At 43.5% G+C, this 13227-nt stretch overlaps 1 protein-coding gene across 2 annotated transcripts in view; it reads left to right on the top strand.

The window, feature by feature from the left end:
• Positions 1–13023, top strand: part of LOC139928276 (metabotropic glutamate receptor 7-like) — a 50094-nt gene extending 37071 nt beyond the window's left edge. The window contains exons 8-10 of one of the 2 annotated variants that reach the window (XM_071920753.2): positions 1961–2896; positions 9759–10011; positions 12974–13023. In XM_071920753.2, the coding sequence (XP_071776854.2) occupies positions 1961–2896; positions 9759–10011; positions 12974–13023 (1239 nt within the window). The remainder of the gene's footprint in view (positions 1–1960; positions 2897–9758; positions 10012–12973) is intronic. The other variant, XM_071920755.2, reaches the window with a different exon arrangement.
• Positions 13024–13227: the final 204 nt, after the last annotated feature.

The raw sequence follows: 13227 nt of genomic DNA on the forward strand, positions 1-13227 counted from the left end.
GTTAACATTTGCATAATGGCTGGCAGAAAGCTCTGTGGAACATAGGAATTAAATTCAACTGAATGGCTTAGATAGCACAGGTGGAACAAGGCTTGTTGCTAAAACTTCTATTTTCGTGTGATTACAAACCAGTTGCTGTTACAATGCAATGATATTCCAATGCCATAAGTACTATACTGTACTATATTACACATAGAAAGAGCAACCTAATTTAAATGCAACCTTGGAATGAGCATCCTGACAGATATTCTGATCATCAATAAATAAGTTCAATCTAACTGTTGCATCACACAAAAACTCAAATTAACTGTGGAATCAGCAACTAACACAACAGAAATGAAAACTATGGCAGCCGTATGAGTCCAAGGTGACAAATCTTCCTTCTGGTCTCCATAGCAACAGTGCTGTTGGTCTCATTACTGTTTCCACACTGTGTGTAATCGGGAGGCTTTCCAGAGAGCACCATTCATTGTCCAAATAACAAATGGCACCTTCATGCCCCCAGATAAATGGCAGATGATAATCTACCCAGACACCACAGAAACAACACATTTGTCATACAGGTACACACAACAGAAGCCCACTGTAGACTGTGTGTGTGTGTGTGTGTGTGTGTGTGTGTGTGTGTGTGTGTGTGTGTGTGTAGTACCTTGGTGGTCGGGCTTAGAGAAATTACATGTGTACTCACATTGGTTTAAACTCTTTCAAACGATAAAAATGAAAAAAAAAATGGATGGGTTTTGAAGACAGTCCCAAACTCAAGGCATGGTGCACACATACTGTATGATCACAAAAAAATATATATCAGTGAATTTTCAATGGCACTTTTTGCTATGCCATTCCACACTCATTCGCTCAAAGCAGCCTTTAATTCTATGATGTCAGATCAGTTATAGAGACACTGAAAAAAATTACAACTTCATAACCCTACCACTAGAAGTTTTGTTTATTTTTCATCAAGGAATGTGTGCTTTTTTTTTTTTTAGATGCGTTTTCAGTTGCTTTTCATTTGTTGTACTGCTATTGACTATGTTGACACATGACTTCTGCATTGCTGTGAAGTTGCCCAAACCATGTCAGTACACCTTTACTCTTCTGGTACCTTTTAAGCCAAGAATCAGTATGCTTTCACACTATATCAAAAGATCAGCCCAGAGTACTATCAAAGCAATTTCAGACCTCTATCAAAATATGTGAGGGCCGTTAGAGACTCCATTTATTCATGCGTTCGTAAGACTGACTTACATGTTGAGACTACAGTTTGTGCTCAAAATCATCTGATAGAAATACATGCAGTTCGTTTGGAATGGTGTCTCTGATCGTTCTTCAGTGTCTTCCTGTACTACACTCTTCATTTTGATGACAAGATCATAAATAGAAATAGCTTAGCAAATTCTAAAATAGCCATTCCGCAATGCTAAATCCCATTCTCCTTCTTTCTCATTCCATAATTCATACCTCACTGGCTCCTGTATTTATTAATAATATGATGTCTTTTTGCATATCATATCGTAGTTTCTTTATTTTCATTTGGTTGAATGAAGGTAAGCTCTGTTGCCATGGTGATTTCAATTACTTTCAGGTATTAAAAAATACAATCCCTGTAAGAAATAGGTGAGAAAGATTTTGTACTATATTAGGTAATTCACATCTTTTTTTGCAAAGATTGATGAAAGTCCCATTGGACTTTATGCTGTTACAGAGAATGTAACTCCATTAGATTCATTAAATATTGATTAGTGGCTTCCCATTTAGTAAGCTGTGTTGGAACAGTAGACATGAATGTTATCATGCCCAACCTGCAGCCATTTGCCATGATGAACATTCAGGTAATACATTATCAACGTGGTTTCTCATCTGAGGTGCTACCTCTCTCCCTCTCTCTCTCTCTCTCTCTCTCTCTCTCTCTCTCTCTCTCCCTCTCCCTCTCCTCCTGTGTTCTCTGTCATCTCCCTCTCAGCTGGAGGAGCTCCAGTGGCCAGACGGGGAGCAGGACGTCCCCATCTCCGTGTGCAGTCTGCCCTGTAAGACTGGCGAGAGGAAGAAGAGGGTAAAGGGCATGCCGTGCTGCTGGCACTGTGAGCTGTGTGATGGTTACCAGTACCAGTACGATGAAACCTCCTGCAGACTGTGTGCCTACAACATGAGGCCCAACCCCAACAGAACCGCCTGCCAGCCCATCCCCATCGTCAAGCTGGAATGGCACTCTCCTTGGGCGATTATTCCCGTCTTCTTGGCCATGCTCGGTATCATCGCCACCATCTTCGTCATGGCAACCTTCGTGCGCTACAACGACACACCCATCGTGCGGGCGTCGGGCCGCGAGCTGAGCTACGTGCTGCTAACGGGCATCTTCCTGTGTTACATCATCACCTTCCTCATGATCGCCAAGCCTGATGTGGGAGTGTGCGCCTTCAGGAGGATCTTCCTGGGCCTGGGCATGTGCATCAGCTACGCCGCTCTGCTCACCAAGACCAACCGTATCTACCGCATCTTCGAGCAGGGCAAGCAGACAGTCACGGCCCCGCGCTTCATCAGCCCCACCTCCCAGATCGCCATCACGTCCAGTCTGATCTGTGTGCAGCTGCTGGGGGTGCTGGTGTGGTTTGCCGTCGACCCGCCCAACACCATCATCGACTATGACGAGCAGAAGACCATCAACCCCATGCTGGCCCGTGGCGTGCTGAAGTGTGACATCACAGACCTACAGATCATCTGCTCGTTGGGCTACAGCATCCTGTTGATGGTTACCTGCACCATCTACGCCATCAAGACAAGGGATGTACCTGAAGACTTCAACGAGGCCAAGCCCATCGGCTTCACTATGTACACCACCTGCATAGTGTGGCTGGCCTTCATCCCCATTTTCTTTGGCACAGCCCAGTCCGCAGAGAAGGTGAGTCATCCCTTTCTCTTTTGCTCTCTGTCTCACCACCCTTCTCTCTTTCTTTAAGTCTCCCTCTCTCTCTCCCTCCTCTCACACCTTTTCCTTTCATTCCTTCTGCCCTGTTTTTATCTTGTCCAAACACACGTACACAGGCATATTTGTGCAAACAGAAAATGCAAGCACATAAATGCAGACACATAAATACAGTACTTAAAGGAGGCACACGCACACACACTCATGCATTGATTGTATAAGTTATAGGCTCATTTTCTTTTGATTTCAAATTCATATGGCTCAGATGTGCATAGAAACCCACACAAGGACCACCAGAGACCAAAATAGGCGTTTTAAAAGGGGGGGGGGGGGGGTGCTGATGTTAAGCACCAGAATCCTGTGAAATGCCTGAGGAGAGCTTGGGATGGGGGTGCAGGCAGCTCCTGATGCCATTATCTTAGCTCTCACGCCTAGGGCTCAACATAGACTATTATGCCTCATTCTGGAGAGGGAGACAAGGGGGTTGAGGAGGTGGAGGAAGAGGAGGATGAGGAGCTGGGGGAGGAGGAAGGCAAGGGGGGGGGGTTGGTAAATAGAAGCTTGATTCAAGACATTCCATTTCTTGACAACTGCGTTCTAGAATGCATTTGACATTGGGAGCTACTGGAGTTGATTGAGAATGTGACATATTGACCTTCAGTGCTAGTCATTGCTTATCTGACTAGTACTGGGCAGAATACAAATGCACGCATCTGCTCGACTCATGAGCCGCGCGTGATGCTTGGCAGGCCATGTGTACATGATGGAGCGCAGGCGAAGTTTTCCACTGACAGAATATCGATGCTGACAGGAAAGTGTTACTCCTAACCTTTTGAGAGGCACACCGTTCAATATCCTTCCTGCTAAGCTACCGCACGAGATGGATCAGAAACTGATTTTCCTCATCTCAATTTGCTGCTGATTTCATAGATGAATTACACCCTCAGCAGCGATTAGGAGTTCATTATGTTACTCGCGGCGGCTAGCGAGCCAGTAATGTGTTTATCTTTCCTCTTTATGCAGTTAACTCTTTCTGAACACCGGCTCCTGCCTTACACTCACCTCTGGTTCACACCGCAGCTTCATGATGTAATGGTCTTTGTGGGTCCATTTCTGCTGGCTCTCTAGCCACTGCTAGAGACAAGTGCCTTCATTATGTCTTGATAACATCCTTTCCAAAAGCTACAGTGTGGTACATGTACAGTGAAACCACCTTATGTATCATTTCAGCCGGCATATACTGAAGTTTTGAGAAGTCACCCTGTCCCCGTAGCCTTTATTTGCACACACACCCATTCATCGTGACAACACACACCTATTTTTTCCTGCCAAAACTAGACAGAATGTTCTAACTGTGACTGCTGGGATTGTCTTCCTGTAGGATACCTCTATGACTATTTCACTGTGTGATGGGAGAAACAACTTGGGTATTATCTATTTATTTAATACATAGTGTGATTAGGTGAGAGAATTTTGGGCCCCCATGGCAAACCACCGTTGTAATGTGTGCTTGTGTGTGAGTGTGTGTGTACGTATGTGAGTACCTGCTTGTGCATGCACATTTTGAATGTAGGAGGCTGTGTGTGTGCTCAGGGGCAGATTAGTAGTTCTTACTTTACAAATACCTTGCCCTATTGTGTTTGTCTGTGTGTGTGTGTGTGTGTGTATGTGCATGTGGCTACAAACCACCCAGGCAGATTTGAATAATCTTCCCGATTCAGGGTCGTCCATTATCAAAAGATTTACGAAAACATTGTGAAGATACGATGCCAGGCAGCTGCCAGTGTTAATCCTAAAAATTCAGATATCTATCCAACCTTATGTTATGTTATTGTATTGTAGCCCAAGCTGTGACTGCGTTGAGTGAATTTTCTTTAACTCAATGCTATTTAGATGCCCTTATTTTCCACACCTGTGACTCCCTCCCCCTCCCTCCGATTCGCCCATTCAAACTCATGTTGAGGGAAGCCATGCGAAAATGGTAACAAAAGATCACAGAGCATCCCGCGCCTCCTCTGCACCTGCATGTGCTCAGTCAACTACTCAGCACACTCAAGTTAATGACTGTGAGAATCACCAGCATCCAAATTCAGCTCTCCTCATGCCTGGAGATCAATCGACTTTTGAAAACAAACTCCAGGCCGGCGTATTATTATGTGGGGGAGGGCTATTCAAGCAATCTTTCAAACAATCTTAAAATGACACTACCGAAATGTGTGCAACAATTTTGTAATAACAATTAAAGTCACAACAACAGACTCTTACTTGACTCCACGTGTAATGTTTTGACAAAGAGAACAAGCAAATAGGCTGAACAGACGCTGTCACTGAATGTGAGATCTCTCATACAACATCTTTGACTGCAAAACAGAGCGCTCCTTTACAGCATTTATATAAACACAGTTCAGAAGAGTGGCATGATTGTGATAAGCAGACACCACACAATGAAACTTTTTCCCCTGAGGCACAGAAACTTTCTAGTAAGACATCCACATGCTTAACCATGCGTAAAAAAAGAACAACAAGTCACACAAACTTCCATACCTCAACACATGTCTTGAAACTACTTAGGCTCTTGTAAGATGGCTTATATACCCACATGAACTTTTTGAATACAGACGGGGCTGCCAAGTTGCATTAGCAATAGCTAAGGATGCTTGGCAAAATTTCCTCATTCAATTTTTAGCGAGTAAAAGGAGTTCGTCCCTGAAATTGCAACTTCTAATCCTCCTGTCTCTCTGAAAACAACTCTACGTGATGAGAGTTGGACTTGACACTTTTTGTGGGGAGGCCCAATCTGTTTAAAGTGATATTTGAGATGCTCTTGGTGGATCACTTGTTTTATGTTTGGAACCTTGAGCAGATTGCACCAGAGGCAGACTGCAGGCAAAAAGCTTAAACTGGTCAGGTATGATGGAAAGAATGTGAAGTTCTGGGTTGTACTGAAAATAGAGAGGCAATTTTTAACAGCTGACAAGATGAGGAAGATACTGGAACATAAATAGACCACCGAAGTGTCGTCATTTCAGGGCTTTTCGATTATATCCGGATCAATTTTTTTTCCGCCTGTGATGAAAATGAATGGGAGTTTTGGATCCCATTTGCCAATTGTTCTGTTGTTAAAATGAGTGAAATAGCCTAATGTAAGTAGAAATTACTGACAGAGTTGTTAAACGCAGTAATGAATGAATTTTTAAACAATATTTTGATAACAACCATGAGGCAGAAGTTGTGTTATCCTCTTTACAGTCTACTGTATGTTATCCTTCCTTCACAAAGCCACAAAATGTTGGAATGCGAAGTATGGCTTGTGTGATTTCTTTTTTTTCATTGCAGCTTCAAAACCCATCAGAATCCACCTCAACAAATCAAGAAATGCATAATAGAGGAACCCTTGAAAGCGACAAGAGTCAATAGTAGCATAAAGGCAATCATTTTACACCCCTATTCATTTTCCCATTAGTCTTACAAGGCGATGGAACTGGAATCCCTTATTTGGGCAGAAAATTTACGTCACGCTTCGGTGGTCTACGGCAAAATGAACATAACCCTGTAATGTTAACAAAAAGACTTCTGTATAAATATGTTAACAAAAGTTATTCTCTTGTCGGGGAAACATCACTAGCTTCTTCCTCAGATCCTTTTGACTGTTAATTGCACACTCATACACATGCAGAGCGGGTTGTGTGTGTTACAGTCTCTTTCTCAAGTGAAAGCAGTCATTCTACTTTTTTTTAATCTCCAGAAGCTCAGAAATGGGAACTTTATGTCAAAGAGTGACAGCCAATCAGAGTGTAGATGAGGAGGCCATTCACAAGCAAAGCCGGGTCCTCAGTATGGAATAGTGCTTTGTGGCAGGCAGCCAGGCAGAGTTATTCATGATGTGAGCCAGGCTAGAAAGTAGGCCACCCAAAACAACAAGAGACATCCAGGTAGTTGAGAGGAGACTGCAAATCCCCCAGATCCATTATTGAAGGCATTCTCTAACGGGGCAGAGAGCATTCTAATTGTCACTTACTGAATCAAGTCCTTATCGCTGTGTGCATTTATAGTACTCCACCATACCAGACTAAATTGCCTTTGCAGTAAGTATATCCCTGGTGGGTATAATTATGAGAATTATCCTCAACAGCTTTTTGTCTAAATGGAAGACATGCCGTTTGTTGTGGCTGGATGTTGGCATTTGGCTTGTCAATGAGATGTAAAATTCACAGGCAATCGTTTGATTCCTGATGAGGATGTTAATAAATCATTACTGCGGCTATAAATAGAGAGTTGCCAAGCAGTTGTGAAATTGACTTCATGTATTTATTTATGTTAAAGCAACAGGAATTAATTATAAATGTTCTGTGACAAGCTAAACATTCTTGTGGTGGGTGAGAGGGCTACGAATTTGGGTCAAGCTCATACAGAAGCACATTGGAAAAACCCCCTGTCTCAGTGATAAGAGCTTGGACAGTAAGGCAAATGATGTGGATTGTAGAGTGTGTGTGCGTGTGTGTGTGTGTGTGTGTGTACGTGTGTGTTTGTGCATGTGTGCCTGTGTTAGCGGGAGTGCAAACATACACATGCGTTTTGGTGTGTATGGTTTTGCTTGTGTGGGATGAGTATTAGCAAGAATCCCCATTGTGTGCCTGCTCCCAAATCAACTCTCCTGCACGGTCAATAAATCAGTTCTGATAGGGTCAGCATTGCAGTGTATAAGGTATCAGAATCTCATTAAACGCTTATTCCAGCAGTGTTTTAGTTGCTTGCAGCAAACTCCGTAGTGTTGCTATGGATACCAGACAGGTTACCGACTACCAAACATGGAAACATAGCAAAGGGTGGAGATTCTCTGGTGATTAGATATGACAAAGCATGTTCTACCGCAGGCTTTGATCAGCTGTCCCAATATCCAATCACAAACACTGTAAATTGACGGCACCAACACCTAGAACACGCACAACAATTCCATTCTCCTCAGTTTAGAGTGACACAGAACGGAGAGCACCAAGAGCCGCTTGATACGAGCATTGTGATATTCATACGGTTATTAATGCATGGTGCGCCAGCCAGATCACTGCCTCTGATGTCGCTCCACAGAGAGAGAGAGAGAGAGAGAGAGAGAGAAAAAAAAGGGGAGGGGGTAGAGAGAGGAAGAAAGAGTAGAGGGGGGAGAGAAAGAGAGAGCGAGAGAGGCAATTGAGCGTATTGGCATGTTGATGATATTGGGTATTTGAATGATTGGCAGAGATCGGAAGACAAAGGCATGACTGGCATGTAAATGACTCTACTTGTATGAAAGGAATTACCATCAGTGGTGCTATTTACCAAGAAAAACTATGCAAATGGTGACATTTCTTCCTCTCACTGATTCAGGGAGCGTCTCACTGCTATGCAGATATACAGTACGGCTAATGTGTTTACAATTGTATCCTCTTCCCATCCGCATTACCAGTGGCTGACTGAAAAGCATATAAGTGGCATTTGATGCTTTCAAGTACAATAGATTAGTTAGGTGGATTCGGTGGTCTGCTCTTGAAACAGTGATGTCCCTCTACAAGTGGTTCTTTCTCTTCCAAGACCCTTGAGCAAAACAAGAGCCTCTTGCAGGTATGCTGAATTACTGGCTTCCAAAATCACTGCCTTTTAAAAATGGCACATAAAATCCATGCATACCTAAATTATAGTGTGATCAAAGGTTATGTAAGCGCAGAGTTTTAACTTAACAATGTGAAAGGTGTTATGTAACTTATGAAAAGGAATGTCGTGGAGAAAGCACTTAACAAAATGTACCTGCTTATGGCTCACATGAATGACAGTCTTATGAATGATCTTAAACCACTTATCACAGTGAGAGCCTTTCACAGGCGGCACTCAAATGCTGCCAGAGCTGCGGAGAGAAACGGCAAGCCTTCCCGTATACTGTATGTGTTCTTAATCCATCTTCATCTACTGTACTGTAGGTGGAATTTACATTGAAAAAGGCCTGGCTACAGTAATAGTAGTAGTAAGTAATAGTAGTGCAGAGCCGGTAGATTGGTATGATGAATGCTTCAGTGGTTAGATGAAACTCCTAATATGAAGGGACAGGAAAGGTGACTGCAGCATATCAAAGGCAGGGCCTCCCTTGACAGTCTAGTCCATCAATCTAGCCAAGGGTCCAAGTGGAGACACTGGGAGGAAGGAGGCCATGTGGGGATATTTTGATAAAGCCATGGTGATGCTATTGCTGTTGTCATTAATACGCATGAACCGTATTGGCAGAGTAGCTGCAGGTCAGGGTTTAATAAACGCTGTTGGATTATGTTACCATATGCATGACTGCTCTTTTCCCCACAGCTACACATAGAAAATATCCAGACCACCTATGGATAAAAGTCTGATAATGCTGTTAGTCATTTTCTCATTCTCTTCAGCTGAACTTCCAGGTCATCTGAAGCTATATCAGTAGAAAAATAAACATATCCTACTATAGGTCTTGTGACCAGGAAGTTTGTCTACACTCTTGACCAAAGGACAATGACTAGTGAAGTTTTTTGGCTGAATGCTCAGATATTGTTACCGGGCTATGATTATTATTAGGTTGTGCCTCATCACTGTCCCCACAGCAGTGTGATGAGTACTATAATTGGCCTCAAATGTTTAGCCATAATGGCTCTGATTTGTTCCTGACTTCCTCTAGATAAGTGTTTAAAATGCTCCTCCAGCCTTGTTCTCTTTCTTCGTCTGACTTACAGAGCTGCCAGATAAGATATTGTACCTGATACAAAGGGAATTGCCCACTTTCAATATCTTCGCTGCTATTTCTATCTGTACTATAAATCACCTTTTACCTATCTTTGTTCCCTTCCAGTTGTACATCCAGACCACCACCCTGACCATCTCCATGAACCTCAGTGCCTCAGTAGCACTGGGCATGCTCTACATGCCCAAGGTGTACATCATTATCTTCCACCCTGAGCTCAATGTACAGAAGAGGAAGCGTAGCTTCAAGGCTGTGGTCACAGCTGCCACGATGTCATCACGCCTGTCCCAGAAGCCCAACGAGAGGCCCAACGGAGAGGCCAAGACCGAGCTGTGTGAGAACCCCGCCACTGACCCCATGAGTAAGTCACCCTGCCAAATAATGAGACAATCACAAGCGTGAGAAAAGACCCATTTTACATCAGAAAAAGTTTGATCAAAATGTATTTTTTTGATATAATAATTAATCATTTCAACAATAATGTATAGACCCCTATTATGTAATATCCTATTGTAAAGCTCTGAATGCAAAGATCAGTACAATACAAAAAAAAAAACATCTCTCGCAATGTATCTGCTTTTCCATGTTAGGTCCAAGTTATGCATCAGAGTTAGTCACATTGGCCATGATGAAGCCTGAGAAAGCCACCATCATATGCACATGAATTTCATATGAGCTATTTGTGAGTCATACTACAGTAGGCCCAGTGACAGTCTGTTTCTCCAAGAATGAGTTAAAGGATTTATAGAGATGAGGCCATGACACAGAGCAGGAAGAGACCCGGGAGCTGAGAGCTCCATATATTTCTGTACAAGAAAGTCTGGAAGTTTCGATTGCTCTTAAATATCTTTATATTTTCCCTAGAATCTTGAATGGCATGTCTTTCTAATCTTTCTTATACTTCCAGTCTCTCCCTAGATTGTTCCATTCTAGTAGTTTAATTATGTGACATCTTGGGTAGAGAGTATGTAGCGCGTCCTATAGAAGGGACCTTGTTATCTCCCTCCCTGATGTATGGTTAGACCTTTAGCCCAAGTGAACAGCAGTAAGCAGGAGAGAACATGGGGGGCTTGCTCTGTGAAGAGATTTTAAGAAGCAGGGCTGTGTCGAATGGAAGGAAGGAGATAATCTGTCTCTGTAGCTGTGTGTTATTCACACCACCCTTCATCTGAAACAGTAGGCATGATCCTGTTAGCAAAGATAATACTGGGTATTACTACTAGAGTGGGGAAGCCGTACTTCCATAGTTGGGTGATATAGTCCAAATCAGAATGTTTGTGTGTGTTTTGGGTGAGAAACACCAACAGTAGAAAGGAGTTTGGAAAAACCTGAGAACTGCCATAGCTGGATTTTAGACCCATGTTGCCATGGGAGCTCTGTGCTCTCCTCTAGTTGTCAGGATGAAGACAGAGATGATTGACAGCTCATGCAAATCACACATCACAGGCTCCAAAGGCCTCTTCTCCCGCATCGCTTCTAATCACATAGCACGATCACGGCACCAACAGGTGCACCACTGAACCCCTCTTTGAATTATGACGATGAGATGACAGGCTTTCATGGGAATTTCTCCAAACATCCAGCAATTGTCACACTCATCTGTCATGAGCTGAATGAGCTTGTGTCGTGTGTGTGTGTGTGTGTGTGTGTGTGTGTGTGTGTGTGTGTGTGTGTGTCTCAATGTGCGTATGGGTGTGTGACTGTACGTGTGAGTTATGCACACATAAGTCAGAGAGCTGATGTAAGTGTATTGGGGGAGAGGGAGCACATCCTTGCCAGTCACACATGTGGCTCATCGAGCGAACACGTTCTGCATAGAGGGCGAAACCTCAACAGCTGTCGCAGCAGCACATCAAAAGTCCCCAAGCAGGGCGGCTCAGCCCTGACGGGCCCGGTCTCCAGGAGGCCCTCCCAAAAGTGTACCGTGTCATCTGCTCTGCGTGTCTCTCACCTTCTGTCTCTCCTACACGAATGTCTTCTCGCCTTGTCTCCCCTCTCTGCTTCCCTCTCTCCTCCTCTTGCCCTTCTATTTTAGCGGCAGTGGAAGTGACATTTATTAATGGCGAATTTATGTGCATGACCGCCCCGAAACCTGAACTGTGGCTCCATCGTCCCTGGAGACTGTCCGTCAACTCCTGTAACCATCAGAGCGCCAAATACCTCCCTTTCAGGCCCCATCAGCCCTGTATGAGATGACTCAGAATGATTTATGGGATTAAGAGCATTAGCAGCACTGCAGATTTACATTGGTATTGATATGGCCTAATATCTTCATGATTATGCCTCTCAGAGAAGGGAGGATTTACCCTGTAATTCAGAGATATTGGACTGCCCTACTGTCCCTGTAGTAATTATCCTGATATAAATGATCCAAAACAGCCATGTGTGGATGACTTCATGCTTTTCAGATCAATTTCAGTTCATGAACAATGAATATTGTGGTGAGGAAATCTAACCTCACAAACAGCAGGCCAAGGAAAGAAAGAAAAATTATGATACCAGATCTAATGAGATGAATATCCAGCTATCGATATTGAAAGTTAAGACGATAGTGTAGGTATATGTCTGCATCCCATACAAGCAAATACACACACACACACACACACACACACACACACACACACACAGACACAGCATTTTGCTCTAAAAGACTGATCTTTTCCTGAAGACTGTTTATGGTTAACAGCAAAAATCCGTTGTACATTTACATATGTTTTATTCATCATAGTTGCTGGCCAAGACTACAAAATGAGGCTGTAAAGAAGTGGTAGGACTTTAATTGCATAGCCCATGGGAGATGGTCACCATGGCAACATTAAAGCAGTAGATTGAGAATTTATAGCAATGCCTCTGCTTAAGAAAACACAATGTACATCGACCTTCTCCGCTAGACAGGAGGGATAACGCTGCATAGGTGCAGTACACACACGCGTACATGCACACACACACACACACACACAAACACACACACACGCACACACACACTACCTAGGCACTCAGCCACATTCTGATATGTTTCCATGGCAATCCAGACTGGGATCACATTGCATGGCCTAGCATTTGTTCGGTGCCCACTTGTGTGGTGTTTGTGTTTTTTATCGCTAGTTAACATCTGAAAATAGAAACCAAGGTTTGACACAGGGGCGTTAGTGATTTGAAATGATACACTAGTCCAGAAAATGCTGCTACTGATTGCACACAGCTGGTGATAAGAATGCATGGCACAGTATGCAGAGTGTACCAGGCGGATGATGATTCTTTGCCTGTGCTTGTGAACTGACAGCAGTGCTCAAAGTAAACCATCATCTTGTCTCTGTTCTCAGGTCAAGCAACCAAGAAAACATACGTGAGTTACAACAACCTCAGGATCTGATCTGCTTGAATTGAATGCTCTTTGTCCTTTATCTGTGATGGCAAAGTGAAGGGAGCACCAGAGGAGACGCAGAGAAACGGAGAAAGACAGACAGAAACAGGAGAGAGGGCAGGCAGCCCAGCACTACCTACCTATGCACTCCAGGACTGTGGATAGCGTCCAACTTTCATCAAGACATTATACACGAGTCCTGACAGAGACGAG

This window comes from Centroberyx gerrardi, chromosome 14 (genome assembly GCF_048128805.1).
Source record: "Centroberyx gerrardi isolate f3 chromosome 14, fCenGer3.hap1.cur.20231027, whole genome shotgun sequence".
Lineage (NCBI taxonomy): Eukaryota > Metazoa > Chordata > Actinopteri > Beryciformes > Berycidae > Centroberyx > Centroberyx gerrardi.